General features: G+C 37.6%; 1 protein-coding gene across 1 annotated transcript in view; it reads right to left on the bottom strand.

Moving 5' to 3' along the window:
* The window catches only part of JAKMIP1 (janus kinase and microtubule interacting protein 1), an 86,215-nt gene that overhangs the window by 14,707 nt on the left and 45,425 nt on the right, over nucleotides 1-26,083 (bottom strand). Inside the window, exons 10-19 of the mRNA XM_063401595.1 lie at nucleotides 25,485-25,613; nucleotides 23,514-23,597; nucleotides 20,238-20,300; nucleotides 18,985-19,083; nucleotides 15,870-15,971; nucleotides 13,000-13,053; nucleotides 12,003-12,068; nucleotides 9,575-9,643; nucleotides 6,353-6,430; nucleotides 4,576-4,779 (exon numbers count right to left, since the gene is read on the bottom strand). Coding sequence (XP_063257665.1) covers nucleotides 4,576-4,779; nucleotides 6,353-6,430; nucleotides 9,575-9,643; nucleotides 12,003-12,068; nucleotides 13,000-13,053; nucleotides 15,870-15,971; nucleotides 18,985-19,083; nucleotides 20,238-20,300; nucleotides 23,514-23,597; nucleotides 25,485-25,613 — 948 coding nt within the window. The remainder of the gene's footprint in view (nucleotides 1-4,575; nucleotides 4,780-6,352; nucleotides 6,431-9,574; nucleotides 9,644-12,002; nucleotides 12,069-12,999; nucleotides 13,054-15,869; nucleotides 15,972-18,984; nucleotides 19,084-20,237; nucleotides 20,301-23,513; nucleotides 23,598-25,484; nucleotides 25,614-26,083) is intronic.

The raw sequence follows: 26,083 nt of genomic DNA, 5'->3' as shown, positions 1-26,083 counted from the left end.
GTTCAGAAGTTCATAGATGTCTTATATTCTAGAACTGAAGTAATGATTTCTTACATTCTCTAAAACTGAGCTTCACCTAAGAATATTCTAACTCAAGTTAGCATAAAACATATTCAGTTTACTATCGTACTACAGTACAGCTTAGGAGAAAAAATCACACTTTTTGATGACAGAATGAACTAACCTACCTTTTATCTTTCTTTTTTTTTCCTAACAATTTTATACAAAGATAAGAGTTCTCTGGGAAATTATTGGACTATATTAATAAAATCTGTCATTCATATAACTTCTGACTGGCAGCAGCCATTTTTGGAAGTGAGTCTGTGTCAATCTGCTATCCTTCAAAGATTTTCTATCTTTGGATTTAAAGTAACTTCAGATGAAATCAGAATAAATTACATTTCTATAATAAATTTTCTTCATGTTTGAATACTGCCAACAGTGCAATTTGAATAAATCTATCCTAATTTAAAGCCTGCTTCTGCTGACTTTTCCCAGTTTCATACTCCAAAAGCAGCTACAGTAAAACAACAGAAATATATTTTGGTTTTTAATTTGTTTGATTTATATAAAGCATAATTTGACATTTAAATAGTTACTAGTTTTAGAAGACAAGACAATTACAATATATATTTTTAAGGTGAACTAACCATGATGCTGCGTGGATTTTCTCTACTGGGATTTTTTTGGGCTGCTGTTGTATTTTTGGTTTGGGGTTTTTTTGTGGTTTTTTTTTTTTTGAGTTTGCCTAATTAGGAAGTTGATATCACTACTTCAGAAACATGTTGCATTGCTCTTTTTAAAATATCTTTCCTCAGAGATGCATTTTATACCTATACAACACATTTCTCTCTCCCTCTAGAAGTGATTTAAAGTATATACATTAAAAATTACTCTTCTTAATAGAACCTCCTAATAATGACCTTCATACTTAAAAAAAAAAAAAAGCAGTAAAGTCATGCCACTGCACTGACTAGAGCACAAATGTCACTTTTAAATGAAATTCTGCTAAAAATAAACCATACACTGATTTCTAAAAGGTTATAATAGCAGTGTAGCACAATGAGACTTTTTTGATGGCAATATCCGCACGTGCGCTATCACTGGGAGCAAATATCACAGGCTGCTCATGACAGATTTTTAATTAACGTGTTTTACCTCCTCCAAATAGAGAGGATGGTGTAAATCAGAGCATCCTCTCTGACTTAGAGGGAGTACTGCCAACATGCTTCAGCTGAGGATCTGTCCCCCAGACCTGCATGTTGCACTCTGGATTTAATAAAAGTGTTGTGTGCCTTAGCAAGCAGATCTAATCACACAGTCTGTCTAATTTGGCTCCACAGAGGCCTGGTTTCCTTAATGCACAATGGGTATACATGAATGGTTCCATTTATACACTAATGAACAATAATAATGTGGGGCTATACATGCCCAAGAAGAACAGACCTACCAATGTAATACAGAGCCTAACTTCCTAGAACATTATTTCACTGGAACAAAGTCCATACCCAGTGGCCAAGAACTCAAGCTTTACATCTGGACAAAGAGGAACACACAAAGCAGCACAGGCTCACACCTGGGCAGCCATTTACCCATTTCCTTATGCCCACCCCGGTCCCTTTCAGACAGTCACTCCCCAGGAAGGACATTTAGCAGCTCTGTAAAACCAGCACCTCACACACTAAATCCTCAAAGGCCCTGCATGAAGCAATCAATCCATAATGAAACCCTGCATACCAACCTAGAGCTTTCACCACATGCCTTGCCACTTCTGCACCCTGCATGTATGGTCAAGGAGCATCTACAGGCAGAAGGAGGGAACTCTTTCTGCATCATCAGATCTCCTTGAACCCCCACTCTGACACAGAAACTCAGAGAAGATTGTTGCCAATCTGCCAGATAAGCAGAGTTGCTCTTTTGAAGCCCTTGTATCAGGCAGACCAGAAGGTGATGAAAGCAAAGAAACAGGTCTTCTGAAATGATTGAACTTCTAAAGTTTCATGGAATTTGGCGTCTTTAGTACATGGTTTCTGTTTCAGGGAAAGTTTGAGGGTGTTTGCAGCAAGGAGACTCTGAATTAAGCCTTGCAGGTCCATCATGTCCTACCATTCTCTGTAACCTTCACTCCAGCAGAGGAAGAAGTGTTGCACATACTGTAGAAGCAGTGCAGACTGTAAAATCTGGCCAGCTCTAGACTACTGTTTTGCCAGAACTAAGTGCAGAGGGTGCTTGCTGATGTCACAGTGTCAGCAAAACTTCTCCTGGATGTAAACAAATGAGGAAAAGAGGGTACTTCTCAGAGGTGTACTTTACTTCGTGCAGCTTCATCATTCATTAGGATTCTGCCAGCACAAGTGGGGTTTCATTTGTGTAACACTCAGCTTCTGTCATTTGCTAGTGAGATGAAAGTAATCCAGTGAGAATTAGCCCTCCAACATCCCAGGCAAATTAACTAGCATCTATCCCTTTGTTTTTCCTGTTTAATAGGGAATGTAGGGGTTGGGGGGAGAGCATGTGTGTGTGTTAAAAATAGATGACTGAAATACTTAGATGCTTATTAAGCAGTGGAATTCAGTTTAACATGTCCTGCAGGGGTGTAACATTAGCATGTCTAATGAGATGGGCACACACAATCCTATAAAATGGATCTGGAGACAGGTACATAAAACATCCATGGCTAATGAGGCTATGTTGATGCTAGCATTTCTGTTTTCCTATGCACTCATCATATTTAACCTTATGATGTGAAGCAATCTGTGAATACATTAACTGGAGTAACAGAAGATGTGCTCCAGATGTGCATATAAAGTGCTATAATTGATAGCAAGCAGGCCATGGAGCAAACTGGAACAAAATCCAAATTAAACCCCAGATATAGATAAAATATAGATTTTTCAAGTCCTCTGGAACAACTTTTTCACTTTATAAATCTATTTCTATTTTTTCCTTTCTATTTACCACTATTACATGAGCTCAACTTAGAGGCTCTGCCCAGATACCCCAAAAATACACACTAACAAGGGACACAAATGTGTCAAACCACATTCCTGGTGAAAGCAAAGGACCTAACTATATCTAGTCTGATGCTAAAATCTGAAATTGTCAATTATTTAGGTATAGAGGCATTACTCAACACACAATGTCATTCACACCCATTAAATGTCATCAACAAACAATATTTACCCAACTGCAAAGCGCTGTGTTATTGTTCTGAGTAAAACACCAACAGTCTGGCTAGGAAATTGGACTGCCTGAGAGACTAACAAAAAAAACTCCATTCTAACTAATTTTCAGCTACACTAATAACATTAAGATCTTCTGTCTCCATCCTGATTTGCCAAATTTAATATATTTACTCTACTCTCTCTTTCTGACACTTTTAATGCCTGGTACCTACCTTCTCCAGCTTTCTGTGCACCATTGCTGATGACTAAAAATAGGTGACACCTATTAAACAAGTTCATCTCCTGTTCTCAGTGTTACACATTCCAAACCAAGGGAACAGAATCAAGGAGTAGAGAAAGGACTTGGAACTCAGAGGTCAGGTCTAGCACAGCCACCATAAGCACTTCCCACCACTGCAGGATGACAGGAGATGACCACAGCAGTGCTGGGTCATATTATATCAGTTTCATCTATATTCTTCTACAAAGTCAACCTGAACAGAGAGCAGCCTGGACTAAACTAAAAGCAGTTCTTGCCCCAGCACCTGAATCAGCACCTGAAATAGCAACAGTGCTCTGGACACATCTGCATGGCACATTTTGGCATTTACAATATGTGATTTCAGGCTTGCACAGAATATAGCCAAGCAGTCCTCAAGAGCGAGGACATCTGCCTACAACTTCCAGAGTCAACTACATAGGAGAACCAAAATCCTTGGAAACAATTATTTCTGCTGCAGTAATTAACCTCCTGAGACATGCAGTTCTCTTCTTTTGCTGAATATTTGCACAAAAACACTAGCAATGCTACAAATACTAAATGATTACCACACTTCTATAGGCCAGGACCTTGCCAAATTCAAGTTGTCAATAATTCTGCTTAAGGAAGCTGTTTGGACAGACAAGGCTTTTCGGAATGAATTTAAAGGAGTGAGTTTGTAAATGGCCTCTTAAAAGACTTCCTGAGACTACTTCTTTTTTATTAATAAGATTTTACAAATAGCTAAAAAAATAAAAAGGGGAAAAAATAAAAAATGTGGATTCCTGTAGCTACTGTTTCTGCCTTTACTCTTCTCATAGTGTTACACACTAACTTTTCTACTTTAGGCCTTAAACTTGCAACAAGCTCCCCTTGGAGTCCTGTGGAAGACGGTGTGGCTGCTCACACATGAAAGGTTGTGCACCAGCACCCTGTGGTGAGACGGTGACTCGTTCTGTGTGTGCACCATGCTCAACACAACCAGGCCCTGACGCCACACGGCTCCTCGGCACGGAGCTCAACAGAGACCAGACTGAACACGACTCCACGAGGTGAGGGTGAAGCGATGCTGTCGTACGGGCAGTGGCGGCAGCCACAGAGGTAACACCAACACCGAGGGGGAGGAGAGAGGACAGAGAGAACCAGGGTTACCTGCTGGGCCTGCTGCAGCAGCTCCATGCGCTCGTGCAGGATCTGGCTGTCGAACTCTCGGCTCTGCCGCAGGATCTGCCGCCGCACCTTCTCCACCGCCGCCCGCAAATCCTCCCGCTGCGCCTCCGTCAGCGACTCGCTCGCCCGCCGGCCGGGATCCTGCTGCAGGGCATTGTACAGCGTGGCTTCCAGCTCCTGGATTTTCTAATGCAACCCAAATCACACACAGACAGGCTGGCGTTTGAATCCAGCAAGCAAACGGCCCACCAGGAGCTAGGGGAGAAGGCTAGCAAGCGAAGGCTGAGGCAGGAGGGCAGGATGGACACAGACAAGACAGAAAGCAGCAGGCGTGAGCAGTGAGGAGCATTCCACACAGAGTGCACGCAGCCTCCCAGCACGGGTTGACACCCGGGAGATGGGCCCTCTTCTAGCAAATCATTGACTCTTCTGTTTAACAAAGATTCAGAAGATAGGTCTGCACTCAATACCTGATAAAACTCCAAATCCTGATGCTGAACACTACAAATCAAATTCAAACTAACAGATTTCCTTCAACTGTAGCTGAATTGTTAAGCCATCCTATAAAATAAAAAGACCACAGGAAAAACTGGACAGAAATCTCGCTCTCCCTCTCTGTGGCCCTAGTGACCTGATATCCATGGCTCACAGTCCACGTCACTGGCTTAGTTCCAAGTTGCCATAAGCAATGAAGCAAGGAACACTTGTATACACTAATCCCTCATCCGTCTCCTGCTGCCTGCCAGATTCCCAACATGATTCTCATGCACTGACCAAACCTGCAGTACTTTGCAAAGCAGAGAACACAGGAGAACTTCACATCCACATGGAGAATTGTACTCCCAAGAGGAAAGGAGGGAATCATGGGCAGTGTTTCCTTGATTACTGGGGTTAGTATGATCCTATCAAAAACCAGCATCCAGACTAACAATATTTGGATCAAGAGCATCTGACCACATCCCTTTGGCCCTCATAACACCTTTGTGAGGTAGGTAATTCCATCCATATTAGTGATGCATAAACAGCTGCACAGAGAGGTTAAATGGCTTGCCCAAGGTCACAGTGCTAGAAATAGTGCCTGCTTGCTTTTATCTCAGTTATCTGCTCTGAGCACTAGACCTTGCTGCTTCTCTGAAAACATTTTCCACATAAGAAACATTTACAGTGTATAAATAGTGCTTCAGGCCATTATATTTTGATTTCCCAAAGTTTGACTATTAGCAAAGTTGTGTGTATAGTTTTACCAATTCCTGGATAATTTCTAATTGTTTGTTAGCATGAGAAAAGGCAAGGTTGCAACTTCCCTTTTGAAAACGAGGAAGGGTAAGGTTGGATAGGATCGCACAGGAAGGAATTGCATAGGTAGAACAGGCATTCCTGATTTAGGACAGGTTAGCAGCAGTAATACTTACAAATGCTTCAGGAAAAGAAATATTGGAAAAGTTCTAAAGTAATTACTGGTGTATTTTTACCAGTCATGGTTTTTTTCATACATAAATCATTTTTTCCCGTTCCAGATATACCAACAAGATGTTTGCATATCATAGAATAAAAAATGCCATGCAAAAATATTACACTTGTAAGTACTATAATCCATTTCCTAAACTTTTGTTTAAGAAATAGTTGATTTCTAGTCTGGCAGGAAAAAAAAAAAGTAAAAAAGAAACTTACTTATAATTAAAAGAAAAATAAAACAACAAATCCTGCATTTTATCATATCTGTTTAAACAGAAAAAATTAATGACTTTTCTTTTCCTACCATGTATGCCTGGTCCAGAGCTTGCTTCCTGTAGTCGAGTTCTTCCTCTAAATAACCCTTCTGTTTACTGAACAGGTCCTGAGCAATAATAAAAACAAGGGAATGTTTGTTCTTTATCCTAATTCATGAAGAATCATAAATGCCATTATTTTTATGCAAGCTTTCCACTTGAAAGCAGAAGAAAACCCATAGCAAATGACCACATTCATCCAAAGGATATTTGGAATATCAAATTTACGATACTAGCACTTCAAATCTTCAAATATTAACAAGCTGTACCTAGAAAGCATCGACCTCTACACCAGTGCACAAACCTGCCTGGACCTGACAGGAGTGCACAGAGCAGCAGAAGGTGAGTGGGGATGTACATGCAATGTGGTCCAGCAGCAGTAAATTACACGGGGCAGGCCAAGGGAGGAAAAAGACACAAGAGAGGGCACTTTATGAAAATACCCCGTGGAAATACTATGCTTAAGGAAATCAGCAATTAGCAAGCCCTAATTGCCGTTGTCTGATCTGTTCTTCCAGGGAGGAAACCCAAACATGCAGGGCCTCAGCTGCATTCTGCAGCACCATCCTGTGATGTGTTACTGAAGCTGAAGTAACAACTCGGTCCTCAGCTTGTACAGGCAGGAGGCCAATTTGAAACAGGTGAAGTGATGCCCAGACAGGTTGAGTGACTAGCTGAAGAGCTGAAGAAGTTTTCAAGATTTACAGAGATTGTTTACTTATGCTTTTAAAAATCAAATTCCTCAGCTTTCACTGTTATTACATATAAACCCCATAGACTGGGGTTCAGTGGAACTCAGTATCCAAGCAAGTTGTGGACATTCAAATGGTTGCCTGATTAGTCAAGCCTTTAGAGTGTTTTGAATGACAGAATCCTAGAATAGTTTGGGTTGGAAGGGACCACAAAAATCATCTTGATCCAACCCTCCTACTATGGGCAGGGACACCTCCCCCAGACCAGGTTTGATGATAGAAAGTAGAACATCAAATACTTACTTAATTTTATTAGCTTTTCTTTCAAAGTAGGTTTTCACTCAAAAGAATTAGTTGTAGAACAAAAACCGGAAAAGCCCTATTAGTGAATTCAATATTTTCTATCATTCTTTTTTCTAATCAACAAACTTTTGCATTTCCTCAACATGTAGAATAAATGCTGAATTAAATACATAGGGTTCTTAAGATCACTATTGGCAGCTTTTATTAACAGTATTAAAAATTCAAATATTGTTGCTCTGGTTAGTTTTCTTGGATATGGGAATGCCTCAAACTTACTTGGCCAAATTTTGCCATCAGGTATATATGTGGACTTCTGACAACTTTTCTGTCAGTTGCCAGTGTAGAACTGGTGCCAGTAGTAAAATATAAGACCAGTATTAGTGGATTCAGAGGAACAAGGTGATATTTGTTCTCTGTATAAGAAGTATAATATTTACTATCAATTTATTTTGTAAACTTGGAGTTTTTTTAATTACCTATTAATTAATATTGAAGGCAAACCCAACGTTTAAGTCAAACCTTGATCTTGGGGCTGGAATTTGGTTGGGAACAGATGGGTATCTATTGCTGTGATAGCCATTTCAGAATCTTCTGCTCCAGCATATTCTAAATATGCTACTGGTCCTGAAGGGAAAGGGCCTCCAACAAGTCCTGTAGGACATATTTTCCAGCCCTTTGTGGGCATCTTCAGAACTTTGTGTTCAGAATTTTGAGTTCAGAACTCTGAAGAATGTGATATGGTATTAGATACCACGTTTATGCCACTGAATCCCACCATGACTACCCAGGTAGCTCATTTTCTGACAAGGATGAATTACAGCAAGGCTGTTGTACAGGATGAAACACCACCATGCACTTGAGTGCACAGCCAGGACAGGCCTGGTCCTGACTTTATTACAGGTGTCTGACACCACAGAGGTCGACTGGCTTGTCTGAGACTATAAAGTGGGTCAGAGCTACCACCAGACCCCAGAACAGCAATGCAGCTGCCCTGATCACGTTACATCTCAAAAGGGATAGTAAAGGCTGCCCACAGAAAGCAAGAGGGAAGGAAACAAGAACAGGACCTCAAGCCCTTAACATGGGTCTCAAGGACAACTAAACCAGTGCTCAGTCCTTCTAAAAGTATCATGCTAGAATATAATTTCTCAACTCATTGAGTCAATCATTAGGGATGCAGATTGTCAGACTGCTGTGCTAAACAAATAGATGCAAGGGCTATCCATAGTAAGACTTGAAAACATCACAGATAACAAGGGGGATGATAATATATCAAGTTATAAACCCTCTATTTTTTCCATTTTTCTTTACCAAAGAATCCAGTATTTGTGTCCACTTTCCCTTCCCCAAGCCTCTGTATTTTTACATAACAAGACTTAAAGAAATACTAAACGTGGGAAGTATCTTATCTGTGTTAAAGTACAATTGGTATGACAGATTACAGTCAACAGAGAACACAGTCTGAGCACTTCTATTTTTGTTTGTGGCTCAAACACACACTTCTTCAGTGGCCCTGGGCAAATCACTTAACCTCCCTGTCTCATTGTCCCAATCTTTAGGATGTGCTGCTTATTTAGCTACCTGTAAAAGGTGTGGTGAGGATTAATCAGTGTTTGGAACACCATTTGAAGATGTGAAGCACAGCATGCACAGTAAACCAATAAAACCAAACACTCCTTCTAAAACTGTTCAACATATGGAAAAATAAGGTCAATTTGTTCTTCAAGACAGAACTGCTATTTGAGAAAACAGTCTGTCTTTAGGCATAAAGGCTGTGGGGCAAGAAAGGCTATCTGGAGTAAGAGGTCTTGACAGTTGGTCCAGAAGCTGAGTACCAGAGAGCAAAGAAATACCCCTGCCAATTCCCCTAGCATGACCTCAACATTAAAAAGATGATGCTGCTGCCTGACAAATTAATACACAAAGAAAGCACAGAGACAATTTCACACTGTTTAGCTAATGTGCTCTCCAGTTATGACTTTGTACCCTAATTTGTGTATGTTTCTGCTATTTTTATTCTATATAGATTTGAAAGTTCTGTCTCACCCCAAGGAATACAAGCGATAGATTGTTCTAGAAAGCACTTGCCTATTTTACCATGAAGCCACCTCTGTTAAGCAGAGAAAGGCAGCAAACCTGCCTGGGATGAAATATGTGCACACTCTCTTGAGGCGAGTTTTAGCTAAATGAATTATACTTTTAGCTAATTTTTCTTACCTTCTCATTCTCCAGGTCTAACATCTTCTGTGTCAGTGCAGCTTCTGTCCCCTCTATCTGTTTCAACCACTACAGTAGTGTGAAGAGAAAAAATAGAAAATGAACAGAGATTTTGAAAAGGGTTCTACCAAACATTTTGCAAGTTTGTTGCTAGCACTTCCAGGCATATGCTCCTCCCACACTCTCTATTCACTCTGAAGACACACATGAATAAACCAGTTGTGAGAGCACAGGGAGAATGGAGGACTGCAGAGACACACTAAAGACTAACAAGTGGAGCTTGCCTTCCTACAGTAATTTAAATGGGGTTTTCTCTGTAAAGTTCAGGAAACAAAATAGACCTGGGTCAAGAATGCAAAATCAACCTGATTGTTTCTTACTCAAATGCTTGTTGGCCTGATTTGTGAAACCATCATCTCACTTCAGGCCTCCAGTCCTGCATTTTTCCAGAGGGCAATGTAAACAAAAGACAAGGTGGAAAACTCAACACTTAATTCTGCACACTTTGCTGCACTCTTGGGAAGACGCTCACCTGTAAAACATTGGATGTAGAGGGAAAAATAAAATAGACAGACAGATGGAATCTCTTGTATTTGCCAGCATGAATCCCTTACCATTATGGTGGCATTCAAAACAGCCAGAATGAAGAACAGCCATTGCTGTTCCAAAAGTTGAAACTTCACAGCACAGCAGCTAAATGCATGGATACAAGGTTCTTGCTTAATTACTAACCAACACCAGGATTATATTAATATTTCCATTTAAGTTTATTGGAATGGATGAGAACGGTCAGTTCTGAACTATTTAATTTCATTCCCTGATCTTCAATAAGGACCCATGACTAGCTTACAAAGAGCAGATTTGCCACTGATAATTATCACTTTCCTGAAATGCCTTGTTTACTAACACTGGACTACTCATATCTGCTTTAAGTCTTTTGGTAACCTTTGCAAATCAACTCCTTTAATTTAGTGTTTTGGTGAATTCATTAGGCCTCAGACTCAAAGGAATTAATCACATACTAGTTTTTTTCCCCAAGATTTACATAGGAAATTTCAAACACACGTTTACAATTTATGAAACATGAATTCATTACTTCATTATTTTGAACCTTCCACTATTTAAGGGACTGATGAATAAAAATGGAACTTTGTTTTATCTGCCTAGCAGGTTACCTTTCTACAGGAAAAGAAAAAAACAACCAAAAACCAGGAACATCATATTCCCCAGAGATTCTATTTTCACCACTTTTGTTTTCTTCATTTGAAGGTGACAGGCTGAAGATACTCCTAGGGAAAGCCTGACTATGGATATTCAGCAAGACCCGTGAGCATTCTGAACCTTTGAAATCAATGGACATGGGAAATCCTGAGCATCTCTCACAGCTACCCTCAGTCAAGGGAAGGGCTATTTGCAAAAATTAGAGGTCTGATTTTTTTTAAGGTATGCAAATGATATGCAAAACAAAATGTTGATTATGATCTTCCCATGCTTGTTAGCCTTTCACAAACCAAGGGTCACAGGAGACACAAACAGTATTTTTGGGAGTCTCTATCTTAGCCTTTTATAGTGGGGCTCTTCCTGTTTCATTTTTTGGATGTCAAGTGCTAAAATCATTACCTTCTCTTTTAATGCCACAACATAGTGAAAACCATAGGGATTTAATCCTTTTCCCCATTTTTATTTTGCTTATAGCAATTAATCATTTAAATTAATGATTATTAAATTACCTAATATAGATTATTTACTTTAAGGTATTTAGATAAGTAGATTATCAAAATTACTTCAATTAAAACAATTATTAAAATTGCTCACATTTTCATTGTAAATATCTGATTCTGAATTTCAACAACGCATCAGGAAAGATTTAATGGAAACACATGAAAAGGATGCACAGAGCTTCTTCAGAGAAATATGCCAGTCTTTCTTAGTTCTAAATGTCACCCCTTTCTTACACAGATTATGTTCTCTGGAAGTGAAGCACTAGCCATACAGAAATGAGTGACCTGATTGATTACTTATCTAGTGCAAACAACTTTTTCTCTCTGTCCACTCATTTACAGAGGAAAGGACCCCTGACTTGAGCCCAAAAGGGACCATGGGCACCTTACAAAGAGCACCTTATAACTGTTCCCAGAGCACTGAGGACACCAGCACTTCTGGGAATGAACTCTCTAGTGTTAAGTGGATTTTTGGTACTTTATGCTAAGGGAATATCTTGAAAACATGTTTTTATTTTTAAACAGGGTTTATTTCTTAAGTTTGCCTTTACCTCAAGACATCACAATCCCAACATTCATGTAAGGATGAAAATGTGCTCCAATCCAGATGACCTGGACAGAAAAGCCGTGCTTCCCTGGCAAAGTTATGAGATATCTTAGAAGACATGCTCAGTTTTTAGCAGAGAAAAATATTTACTGAATTCTACCTTTTCACAGAGGGATAGCACAGTCCCAGCTTGGATTATTGCAACCTGCTCTTCATTCCTCAAATTCTAAAATACAAAAAGATGCATTTTAAATTGGATTAAAAATCCATCCCTTAACACAAGCAGTACATTTTAACCTTACTTCAAAAAATAAATCAGTTATAACATTTAGGAATATGGACATGACCATAAAGGATCCCATGACTGAAAGCACTGAAAGTTAAACCAAGAGTGCTTAGTTCCACTCTATTTCAGCATACTAGCCCCACAACACCTTTTCAACAGATCAATGAAACAAATCATTCAGTGAAAATTAAGTGGTTTCAGTCAGGGATTTTGCCATTTTTTCCTGATTTTGCCCGTTCACTGGACTAAGCCTTGAAGCAAGTGAATCTCACCTTCATGCACTGCAGACTTCCAAATAAGGAAAACAAAGCAAAAAGTGCCACAGAAACCTCCACAGGACTAGTAACAAAACATGCAAATCTAGTACTTAAAACTAATATTATAAGGACCTTAATCTGTTAAATACAGCGATAAACTGGACTCAGCTCCCTGGATGTTTGTGCCCCAAATGTGTGACTAAGATTTTATACTGTATTTAGCAATAAAGAGGAAAAAGGGGAGACATGCTTGTCTTTCTCCCAGAAAATCCACTCCTGGCAGTTACAGCCTTCACAGCAGAAGGTGCTACTTTTACTGCTCAAGAGAGACAATTCAGGGCTTGCTCTGGCTTTGACTTCTGTTTTGTATCTTTTCACTTTGACTATTTTCTGTATCATGCAGTCAAGACCAAATCCTACCTTTAAAAAATACTTTCCACTACCATCAGTTTAACTAAAAAATTTAGTGTTTTAAAAGCCATTCCTTCATACAAGTACAAGCATATCAAAATCACCCTTTGCACTGTCTTGGATGTTAGTATCTGCTGTGGAAAAAGAAATGCTTTAAATGAACCCTGAAACTGGAGGCACATTTAAAAGTAAAAAAGTGTTACCCCATTATCTCCAAGAATATCTAGCTTCTTCATAAGTTCAGATATATTCACATCCTGAAAAAGATGTTCAACACATTTTTTATGAAGTAGGTCAGAAACAGTTTTTATATGCTACATTTTATGTACCCTTTATTCACTTCTGTGTGTGAAAAGACTTCAAATGTAAGTGAAACGTGTTTTTGCATCACAATTACAAAGTCATTACTGATACTTTAGGATAAAATCAAAAGCCACTCTCAGTTATAACCAGCAACCTGGATGTCTGTGCATGAGGGCAGAATGTCCCGTATCATTCAAACTTACCCTGCTAATGTGTGTAGAGGAAAGATCAAAACTGACAAACAGATTTAAAAGACATAAAGAGAAAAGGCTTAAAGATTTTTGGTTGTTTGTTTGGAGTGGGGCATCAATCACATCAAGCTACAGAAGTTAAAAGGACAGACAGCATGAACATATAATAGCTAAAAAGGTTTGCTTGGTGGTTTGATTTTCATTTTCTTCGTTAAACAAAACCATGGAGTTTCAAATAAGCCTTACAGTGGCAGAAGGCAATGTGCACAGTGGGCTGAACATCCTCCTCCAAACATTATCAGCTCATAACCATCTTTCTGATTAGAAAACCACATTTCTCTGCCACTGAGCTCTCAGATAATGAACTGAACAAGCCACTGAAATAAAGAAAAACACTCCTCTGATTCGAAAAAGAAAGGAATAAATTCATGGAATCACATAATCCTAGAACATGCTGAACTGGAAGGGATGCATCAGGATCATTGAGTCCAACTCCTGGCCCTACACATTATCATCCCCAGGAGTCTCACCATGTGCCTGAGAGCATTGTCCAAACACTTCTTCAGCTCTGTCAGTTGTGCTGTGATGCTGTGACCACTTCCCTGGGCAGACTGTGCCAGTGCCCAACCATCCCCTGAGTGAAGAACCTTTTCCTGATAAAATTCACATGATGTCTCTATTTAACACTGTGCTGGGATCCATTCCTAGGCCCCAGAACTCTATTTAAGTTTAAAAAGTTGTTGGAAAATGTCATGGAACTGTTTAACCAGAGCTAATCACATTCTCCTAAACCATCCCAAGTTTGGTCTGCAGGTTAACATGGACCAGGGATCATTTCCACTGACAGCCTGCATGCAGCCGTGCTATTTGAAGGCAGGAAGCCTTGAGAGCATGGGAATAGACTTGTTCATGCTAGTCCAAAATGCTTAATACTCATACATAAAGCAAAAGAGCCTTGTTAAATGCTGTCACCCTCAACTTGACTCATATTCAGCACTTAGAAAAGGCCAACATGTCACAGGGCCATGTGTGTGATGTTCAAGTTTTTCTATCCTGAGAGGTCCCCTTCCTCTCTTCCCAAAAACTTCAGGGGTGTTCCCAAATGCTACATGAGATGTTTAACTGTGCACATCACTAACTCTGGAATGCTGCAGATTCTAATACACTTGTGCTTGGGTTGATGCTAAAAACAAAACTATTGATTACAATCACCACTGACAATGCTGAACAGAAACTTCTTTAGCCAATGAGTTACACCAGTGAAGAACAGAATTTACTATGACATGCAAGTTCTTGCATCTATTGAGCCAGAAATAATGATTCTAATAATTTATTTCTATATGATGCCTAAAGGAATAATCAGAAACCAAAACAGATTTTGCATCATTCTGGAATCTACATTGCTACTAATGGCTAACAATTTTGAAAAGCACTGAAAACAGATAAAAGGTCAACTATTTCAGTCTGCCCATATTAGGTAACTGCCTCACCTTCCAGGTAAGCTAACTGAAAGGCAAATTGAAAAGAACCCACGTGTTAAGGCATATCATGGACAACAATGGAAAAAAAAGGGGATTATGGCTCCTGGTACACTGTAGCTGCTACAGCCAACATGCAGAATAGAAAAACAGGTAAGCTAAAAGCAGGTCTGGCTCTATTGTGGGTGATGTGCTAACTGATGACTCTTGGTGTGCTTTGGGAGATGAGTATCCAACCAAACCCATAGGTAAGAAGCACCTTTTAACTCTTTTCTTTCAGACTACTAAGCTTCCTAAAAATATGCAGGGACAATTTCTATTTATTTCCTCTAGAGATCATGCTGTGCTCATTAAAGCACTGAATAGCAACAAGCCCCCTATAGGAAGACTTGTAAACAGAACTAAAATTTGACCATAAATCTCTAGTGAGTGGCACTGAGATTATGCTTTAGTTACTTGTTGCCCTGGCCTGTTGTGCAGCATTACTGACAACACAAATCTGAATTCAATCTTAAGTGAACCAGCATGTAAATCAAGTTGCACAAATAGCCTGTTCATGGGGGAATAGATATGAAAAGAGTAATTCTTGCTTCCTTAAATCAGAAGGTAATCAAGGGAGGTCCTCATGTTTATCTTATTCTTGTTCTAAAAGAGTTCCACCTATGTGAATGAGTTTTGGGCCTCATGCTTCAAGGCCCTGGCCTTGGCAAATAGCTTGAGCATATTCACTCAAAAAAGAAAGCCTTCATTAAATTGGGTGTAAAATAAGCACTGAATGTCATATTTCTAAACTCAGATGAAGACATTTAATATCACAAACCATGTACCGTAGCAAGTCTGACAATAAATCACATGAACATCCACACTCTTCCCTAGATCAAATGTAAATTATATTGATCGACCAGATTTCAGTTTCACTGAGAAGCTCCTGAGAGGACCAGATCACATTCTTATGAAACCATTTCCCCAGTTAGAAATATGTTTTCTTACTAATTTTTTTTTCATTTTCTTCCCTGGTGTCAAACCATTTGTTTGGATATTAGACTGGTCATTCAAGAAACGCTCCTAGTCATCCAACTGTTTCTAGTGCTCTGAATATACCTTTATTCCTTCCTGATGGCAGAACAGTTGAAGTGCACTTCCATTGTTTTCAGGGAAGGTGGTTATATGAAGATTAAATGCTGGTGACCTTCGCTCTCTCTCCTGAGGAAAGATTTGTTTAAAAATAACATTTGTGATTATATGTTAATATTTATTCCCCACCTTTACAAAACATGCTTGTACATTAAAAAGGCAGATTCCTGCCCTTATCCCAAATCTATTCTATTTCCTCTTACTTTTACCATATTTGAAGAATTTCAGCTAAATAAAAACACAGTGGTAACTGCCAGCTGATTCCATGCACAGTTTCTGAAAAGCCACCTGACTCTCCCCAGTTGTAGAACCTTTGCAACACTAGTCCTCATTGACTGGAGCCCTAAAATACTCCACAGGTTTTTTTATGTTGGTTATAACCTTATCTAACTACTGTTTTCCTTCATGGAACAATAAATTAGAAAGAAGAATCTGCAGAAAAAAAATTTAAACTCTGTCATGAAATAGCACCATTGAAGACTTTCTCACTAAAATTAAGCCTGTGTGTCTGTTCCCTGTTTATTCTACAGTCTACCTTCCTATTAGAGCATTTAAAATCCACATTCATATTCACTCCACAAGCTAGGATGTCAGAATATGTTGAAAGGCAGCACTATTTTACAGTTATGATGTTCTTTGTGCAAAACCAAAAAATTCTTAATTCCCGTTTATCTAAAGCTATAGCATAGCTAAAACTTAACTAGTCCATGTACATAACTTCCATGCATTTCTTCAAAATACCAACCTATTATTTCTTCAGAAGGCAGAAATAACATAAATAATAAACAAACAGTTTTACCCAAATTAAATTTTAATGTGCCTGTGAAAAATGACTGGACTGAAGGCTTTGGGCAACCAAGGCATTGGGTCTTACTCTGAATTCTCTCTGGCCATGAGAACATGAGCAAGAAACACCAGATTTCATCTCCATCTTACAAGGGGACACTTTGGCAATATGAGCTTCATTTTTTCAGAGAAACCACTGCTACAAGTATTTTAGTTCCTATGACCATCCATGTATTAATCCATTTCCTAAATCACAAATTAGTTCCTTAATTGATATGGCAGGCAGGCTGCATCCATTCACGTAAACAACTTACAAAGCATGGCAAATCTTGTTCATTAATTAGGTTAAACTTAATTTGAAACTACAATGTAGAGAGAAAATTCTCCATAGTTTATGCAATTTTCCCCCTTGGAGGTTTTGCTTTAAATAATATTTACATCAACAGTCTAATTCTGGGCTTAAAATGGGCTTAAATAATGACTGTTGTAAACCAAAACGAGAACTTTAATTCTTATCCAAATTCAGTTATGATTTTAGATACTGTTAAAAATTCATCAGTTGCTATGGCATTCAGCTCACCTAAACTTGCTTGCTTTAAGTGATAAATAAATGATTGTGTTTTACACTTTACCTAATTTTCATCTGAAACAACTTAACTGCTCTAAAAAATACTGTACTGATTACCAGAAGAACTGATGGTTTTCCTGAAGCATTGTACTGTCAGTCACATTTGTGTCTACATACTTAGCGACTAAGGAAAAAACCTTTTCTTGCAATCACACAAAAATACTTCCATTGTTGTTCTGTGAAAGAAGTTTTCCAAGATTTGGCACATGACAAAACCTTACTTGACATATTGAGCTGTTTTTCATGTGATTCCTCCATGTGAAAAATACATTCATGAAGGATGTATTGAAGAATATTTGCTCGTTCCTTAAGAAATCTTTTTTGGACAGTTTTACTTCTAAGAACACTCACACTTTAGGAAGCAATTTTTAGTGCCATGGCCAATTCAAATGCTACATTGTTCTGTATTTTACTTTACAGTCCTTTAATAAAATATAAATATATCTATTAGAAAGCATATCTATTTTTCTGAACACCTACTGGAATTATAATGACCTAAATTCATAATTTTGAATATAATGGGCTACAAAATCAAAACATATGGTTGATAAAGGATGAAAAAAAAGATTAAGAAATGTCAGACAAAAAGAACGTCCACGTAACAGGAAGACATGACATTTTCATCTTTATCAGAGAAGTTACACATGCCAAGAGTTTTGGTGAAACGTGCTAGGTGATAAAAATGGAGGAGTGACAATGACAGGTTTCTCAGAGAGTTTATTCTAAGCAGTGTTAAGAATGCTGGTGATCTTTGAAACTGAACAATGTGTCATCAGGCAATACAACCATGTGACAGCTGTGCATCACAGATATTTTGGTGTTACTAAATTCAACACAAGCCCAATTTGTGAGGGGATGAGAACTGTTGCTTTCAATTGTAATCACAGGCTACATGTTCAAAGTGTTAATTACAAATAATTTTGTTTATTTTGTTTATGCAAAGTATAGAATTTGTTTGCTGTAGGCAACATATTAGTTTAACATACAGAAGTTGTATTTCTGCTTGAACACTTTTCTTTGGCATTGCCAGAGGTTTGAGGTTTTTTTCATTTTTTATTGACTGAAGCCAATTATTTCCAGTCCATGATCACTTTAAATCATGAGAAAATGGATTTAAGGTAAGAGGAATTCTTTGGAAGCTGCTATCAAAATGTGTTCTTTTAAAGATAAATTTACTTCATATGAATGTTGTCAGTCTTAAACCAATGTAATTTAAAGCAATTATACACTGATGTGATGGATGTGTCAGATCTTTAGTCAGATCATTGCATGCAAGATGTGAGAAGGTGTGTTAATCAGTGCCAGCCAAGGCTGCAGTACACATACCAAGTGATTTTACATGCAGGAAAGGAGCAGTTATGGAAATGAAACAAATAAAAAAGGCAAAATATTGCAAAACAAAATATTTTATTAGATGAAAACCAAACTATATGCAATTTATATTAGCTATATTACATCTTTATAAACATTAGTGAGCATTCTCTCCAAAACATATTAAGGCAGTGGCATCAATTTCATTATCCCAAGATACAACATTTAAAAAGTAGATACCTAAGTGACTTCCCTTAAACATGCACCAGACATCAGTAATCTTTACAGGAATTTCAGCTTGGGTTCAAACATAATTTCTGCTCCATTTGAGAGTTTGCAACAGAGAGAATCTCTTACTTCAAGCTCTAGCACTCTGAATTCTAACAGCTCATTCTGGTCTTTTGCATCTTGCATCTCATTCTTCAGCTGGTGCTCTTCTTGTTCCATTCTGTAAATCTGTGAGACAAACACAACATGGTAACACCCTGCAAGCACTAGAAAAGATACTGCACAGAGTTACCCGCCAGGGGTTTAGACAAAACTGTTAATTATTTCCATTTTTCATTACACATCGGGCTGTGTCTTAGAGATAAAAAGGAACATCACATCAGAAAGTATTTCTGAGAATTGTCAGCTGAAAATGGTCAATGTTCTTCTAGAGTAATAATCTGGAAGTAGCATAAAAGTGATATGAATATTGGATCTAAATAAGTTAAGCAGTAGAAGTTTCTCTCTTAAAATCCACCAAATGAAACTGAATTACATTAGCATCTGGGTAGACTGTTCTCATTTTCTTTGCCTACTTACACATCTAATTTTTACACTACATAAAAGACAATAATGGAGTGGTTTTAATGACTGCTCTTTCATTTTCCAGAATTTTGCCTTGGGGTACTAACAATGACAAAACAGAAATTCAATACTGGCTATTAATTATGCCAACTAATAGCTTTGGTCTAATGTCTAGCTTAACTGGGTGATCTTTTTCTTTGTACAAAACTAAATAGAAGTGCAACATCTGGCATAATGTACTTTAACATTTCTAGTGCCCATGTAAGTGTCTAAATAAATTAAACCTGGCTGTAGCTACTTTAAATCATGATTTTTTAATTTGGTTACCTTATTTGTATTATATTAATATTAAGCTACTATTTAACAAATTAGTTATTTGTCTTCCGGAGTTGAGTAACCAACTTTCCCACTATCGACAAAGAACAATGCAGATGCTCAGCTCTGACAGTCAATATAATAAACCTTAAATCAATCAGTATTACTTAATGTGTGGAAAAACTATAAAACTGTTGAAGGGAGAAGGCAATTTTGTTAGTGGTCAGGACAATAACAATCTTTGTGTAGCTGTGCATTTTGCTGGACACTAGAAACATTAGCCAGCTTGGGATGTACTGGTGGCTATTAATGTAACTCCACAATAAAGAGCAGCTTTGATTCCTGAAGAATACAAAGGCATATTGGTACTTTAAACAGAGACTTTTATTTAAATTTCTGTTTCTGGTAAGAAATAAAGCAATTTCATGCTGATTTTATAGTACCTACTGCATTCAATTTCTTTTACAATAAAGGGCAACAATGCTGAAAATATTCCCACTTACCTTCTCTAGCAACTCCTGATTTGTTCTAATTAACAGCTGCTTTTCTTCTACCCATTTTGAATCCTGCGAGAAAGAAGAGGATTGAAAATACATATGTTTTGTTAAACAAGACAAATGAATGACTACAATAATTAAACTTCATTTATTAAAACTAGGCATCATTTTACATTCAAGTATAAAATCGTCACACATTGAAAAATAAAGCTATCATAAATATTTCAGGGATGTACAGCATTTTATACTACACTAAAAATATAAGTTCTTTCCTTTCCTGCAGCAGTCTTCTGTTTCCAGCTAGCATGTACTTTAAAATCTCTACACGTAGCAATTGTGGGTCACCACAGTTATATACTTTATGTCATTTTAAATACATTTATTTACTCAGCTGAACTCAAAACTATTGCTTTTCATTGCAAAGGTTTGGACCCATCTTGCAAAAATCATCCCATTTTAACTAGTGCAATACAAATCCAAAGGGAGAGAGGGACAAAAATGCTTTAATTACCCCAAATGACCAAAAAGAAGCTTCAGCAATATAAAGTTAATTACTCTCTGCTAAAATCTGAGAATCTGGCTAATACACAGTGTTTGTGACAAGAAATTCAAGGCTGTGGAGGAAGGGAAGTGATGCAAGACATTGTATACTCCGTTTGGAAACTGTATTTCCAATTAATTACTTGTTCCAAAACACTTCTTTCCTTTTAGGTTTTCCCATGGCTTCAACACGCCTCATCAAATATCCCTTCAAAGAACCAAGCTATAAAAACTCACGGCCAGCCACAGCTGGACATTCAGATTTAATGGATTATAACATACAAATTTGCTCTTGTTTTTCCTATAGAGAAAAGTATTTACATAACTTTGCTCATGCTGCTCTAAAAAGTTTATTAAAACAATATCTAACACATCATATGCCATACTAACTCCAGAACAAATTATCTTCTAGGTTCAAGGGATGATTTTTTTAGATCTAAATGCCTTTACTAAAGTATTAAGAATGATGCATTCTTTTTCAGGAAGATATTTGCACACTGATGTTGCACAAGCAATCAATGAAATGTACATGGTACACCAGACCTGCAGCTTCAACCACTCCAGTTCACACAAGTAGGAAAAACAGACCAATCTGCTGTGTTGATAATAAATTTCTGCATCTTTCTTGATGGAGTCCAACTACACTTTCTGAGAACACCTGAAATCCAGCAGAATTGTACTTACACACCAGCTCACTGAGAGAGTTGAGCATTCATCCATCTGGCACATTGCATACTCCAATACTTTTATATTTATTATTTACCATTTTAATATGTTTTAAGAATTTCTTCACTTAATATAAATTTTTGATGCATTGACCTCAATGTACCATGCAGAAATGGATTATTATTTTTGTGTTACTTCTGGGGGAAAACAGACAGTTCCAGCCAGAAGATTAACAAAAGCCACTGACAGTTACTTTGAAATTACACAGAAATTGTTATAAACCAAGCTTCACATAATTTTGTAACAATAAGCTTCTAATCTTTTGCTCTGAAAATGACTTCAGGAAAATTTATGAAATAATTAATCAAAAGATCCAACTGTATTATTTCCTTTACAAATACACTTCAGGGGCTGGCGCCCAGAATGAACATTTCACAATTATTATTAAATCATCATCACTGCCATGACCATCTAAATGACAAAGTAATAATAAAATAATTTTTAAAAAAATCACATAGTGCACAAAGAATTGAGTTTACCATCACAACCATTTATTTTTTTGATTGTAAATACTAACAGGTCAGGAGAACCAAGCAGCTGCTAGAGCTCCCAGGAGAACATTGTGATCCCCTGTGTGGAGAGCTAATGCTCAGTGTACAAACCAGCCCACCAGAAACAACATCACAGTGCTCCTTGTCACAGCCCTGTTCACCTTCTCAGGATTAGCAAGAAATACAAAGTTGAAAATGTGGTTCTGAATCTCAAAGTGATAACTAATTAAATTTTTAATTTCCACATACAGCTTTTTGACCTCTTGCAGAAAAAAAATCACAGAAGCAATTCCTTACATGGGTATCCAAATTATTTATCTAATTTACATACACAGTACTTACATTATACACAGTACAGTCTTGTTAATGTTTCCAACTACACAGCAATTTGCTCACATCTTTCTCATCAACAAACCAAAATAGCAGCAGGAGATGCTTGAGAGGTCTTTGGTTTCATTTCTTCTTCCAGAAGTTCAGTGGGCCATCATTTTTAGATCGATAACATTCTCAGTTTTTAGTAATATTGTATTTACATGGAATTCACTAAACAAATTTCAATTTATGTGGAAGCTAGCATAAATTGTTTTTGTCCTTAATTTGAATATGGTCCCCAAACCTTTGCATTGATACAGGGTCTTACAGAAAAAAAATTCTTACAAAGAATAAGCCATAAAAATAGTGTTATTCATTTGGCATTCATGGAGGTTATATTAACTGGTACAGGATCATCAGTCTTTGAAATGTATATCTATAGCTAGCTGTATCTTATTTTATGACTATAAGCTACCTGCAAATTTAAATTCTTATTTCAAACAATAAAGCAAAAAATAACATTTCCCCAATTTCTACTGTGTGTTCTAGCAGTCACACAACCAAACAACTTGCAAATGCATGCTCATAACTCTTAATCAGACTTCTTGAGGGCCCTAGACAATATTAAATATGCATCAGTAGACACATCTTTGGTGAGTATTTACATATATTATATACACTGAAGGCCTGATTTTACTTTGTGTGATGGTTTGGGAATCTGAAAGCAACTGGGCCTTCTGAGACTTTAAACCCAGGAGAATAACACCAAAAGTGGCTTCCAGTAACCTGACAGGCTCAGTGTTTACATCTCTACTGTGTCTAGAAGTTGTGGTTTTTTAAAATTTTTCTTTGGTACACATCAAAAATATTCTCCAGTACAAATATAGAATATTTATTTTATTAGAATTTATAAGAAATACTAACAAAATGGAAAAGAGGAGAAAGCCTTTCACCAAATGACAATGGAACAGAATGTGCATGTACACGTGGCTATCTTGATACTATGCTTTAGTGTATTATGTGTTAGAAAATGAGTCTGTAATGACATTTTCTTAGACTGTAAAATCCTGTCCTTTCTTCAAGTGCTCTAATGCTGCAGTAGGAGTTAAGCTGCATTCACACCCACACCCCAGTAAGCCACGAAGATGGCGAGGGCACCACTGCACGCAGCGGAGAACATGATGTGGTAGAGGACATTTAGAGAGCCTTTTACCTGGCCTTTCTCCAGCAGAGCTTTCTCCAGGTCCTCAATTTTTGCCTGACACCGGAGAAGATCAGCCTGCAGCTGTTCACGAGTCTGGGAGGGGGAGGGAGAAATCAAGAGTAAATATATGTCCTACTATTTTATATGGGCTGTGCTGTCAGCTTTTCATGTTTTTCATTAAAATAACTTTATGTTACAAAATATTTGAAGCTGCCAGTTTAATAGGATTTTTCCTTCCTAGCCTAAAAAGATGTTAACATCCCATATTCAGTGACAAAGTTTTTACCAGTGGAAGAAAAAAAAATAGAAACTGAAAGAGCTCTAAGAAGCTATTCATAAGCTTTAGCAGTTTAAGGCAATTTGGAGAAAAGGGGACAAGGGAGAAAGGGAACTGCATTAAGCATTGAAAAAGGCCTTTAGGTAAATGAAATATATTGACCCCAAACAACTTGCATATCCCATAAGCAGCATATTTATGGGTCAGTCTTTCTCACTTACACAATTACTACACTCACCACTACACTAAAGTGGTATTGCCCCCTAAGTCCAGTGGTGTTCTAAAAGGGACTGGATCATACAAGGTACCAAAAAAAATAGGATATAAAACAAAGCATGTTTCAGAGACCCTCAGCCACTGAGGTTCCTTGAGCTACCACAAGTATTTTCTCCACCATTTCCATTTCAGGTACTTTTTCACCCAAGCAGTTTATATTAATATATATTATATTCATATATTGGAATATATATGGAATGAATATATATGAATTAATATATGGAATATATTAATATTCCAACAGGAATTTCTTCCTCCATCTTTGCATCCTTGCTTACCTTAAGCCTCATCTAAAAGTAATATGAAATGTTCATCCCACCAAAATAAACCATGCAAAAAGCTACTTTCTGACTCACTCAAGAGAAGGATTTGCAGGGATGTGCCAAAAAAAAACCAAAAGAGATAGCAACAATTTCCAATGCTATAAAAAAGTATGGTCTGTAAAAGCCTGCAAAATAAAATTTTAAAAAGCACACAAAGGCAAAGAAAATATATAATGCTGTCTCATAACTGGCAAATAGAAGACTGCCCCTGAAATCCTTTTTTATTAGTAGATGGAGTTACGCCCCCTATCCTAATTCTATCTTGAGAAGTGATCTTCAAAGTCTTTATAGCTTTCCTTGGCTAAGTGTCCTACTTAAAAAGAGTGTCAAAACTGACTAGGCTTTCATAAGATACCAACTCTAACAAATAAAACCATAAAGCAGTAACTCTACTACTATAAAAAGTGTATTTCACATGAAAAAAATAAAAAAGAAGTGTAGGTTGGTTGAGTCCTTTCCCACCAGTAGTTTTTGAACACATTAAAATCATTGTCCTTCCTCACTGTTAGCAACACAGTGCAGTGGCACAGCACCGTGTCTATGGCTGCATGTAGCAAGGCAGTAACTTGTAGTAATTCCCAGTATTTAATGTTTCTCCATTTCTGGGGTTTGGGGAAGCTGTAGATGGGAGAGCCTCAGGGGTTTTTAACTGTGAGCTCATGGACTTGGTGTCCATCAGGAGCCCCCACTTCCTCTTGTGCAAAACTGCTTTCCAGTGAGCCAGAACCAAGACTTTTGATTGAGATTTGGGTCAGATTTTTAATATATTCACATGATAGAAGTACCTAAGTACTTGTAACGACCTATCCTGGGATTGATTTAAAATCCATCATGTCACTATCCAAATGCAGGTTCAAATGGGTTATGACTCTCATAGCATAGAACTCCTTAATATATTATACATGCTAGAATAAAGTATAATGACATCTTTGTTCTGATTGCACCAGATGAATCTAAATTATCACCTTACTTACAACATCCTCTAATCCTCAAAAACATTGGGCTTTGCATTCCACTGACCTGCAAAGATACCTCCTGCTATTACAAATTGTTTCAGCTTTTTCTATTATTTCCGAGTTAAAAGAATTTCAGTTAAAAGATTACCCTTGCTTCTCTCTCTGCATCCAAGGTTCCACCAACTTGTTCTTGGAGTAATGCATATGCTCTTTGCAAAGCTTGATACTCTCTTGTTAGCTGGCAAAACCTAAGCTCAGCTTCTTCTTTAGGCGTGCTCTTAATGAAGAAGGGGGAAAAGGGGGTTATTATAAATATATATAACAATGGGTTTGTTTATATGAGTCTTTGACAGACTTGCAAACATAACAAGCAACACAACCCATCTCAAAGTTTAATAAAGGTATAAAATCCCAAAACAAGTGGAAAAGAAAGGAAGGAAGGAGGATGAGTTACTGTGTCTAGCACACAGTTTAAGGACAGTGTAAGTTGTCATGTAAGACAGCAATGAACAGAAATGGGAAAACTGTCTGGGGAAAGATGACAGGGAACAGTTTTGTGCAACACTGTTTGTTTCAGTAACTCCAGAGCCACAGGGGCTTGAGAAGGTATTTGTTCTGTTTCTCATGCAGTCCATCCTTCCCTCCTTACACTTTTTTTCTACAGTGCCAGGGTAAAGCACACTGACACAGAAGTTACGTTTCAAATGCTGCAAGATATTTTCCTAAATTTATTCTTTTAATACGAAA

Source organism: Prinia subflava, chromosome 7 (assembly GCF_021018805.1).
Source record: "Prinia subflava isolate CZ2003 ecotype Zambia chromosome 7, Cam_Psub_1.2, whole genome shotgun sequence".
Lineage (NCBI taxonomy): Eukaryota > Metazoa > Chordata > Aves > Passeriformes > Cisticolidae > Prinia > Prinia subflava.
Note: the sequence above shows the minus strand (reverse complement) of the source record. Positions and strands in the feature narration are given on the sequence as shown.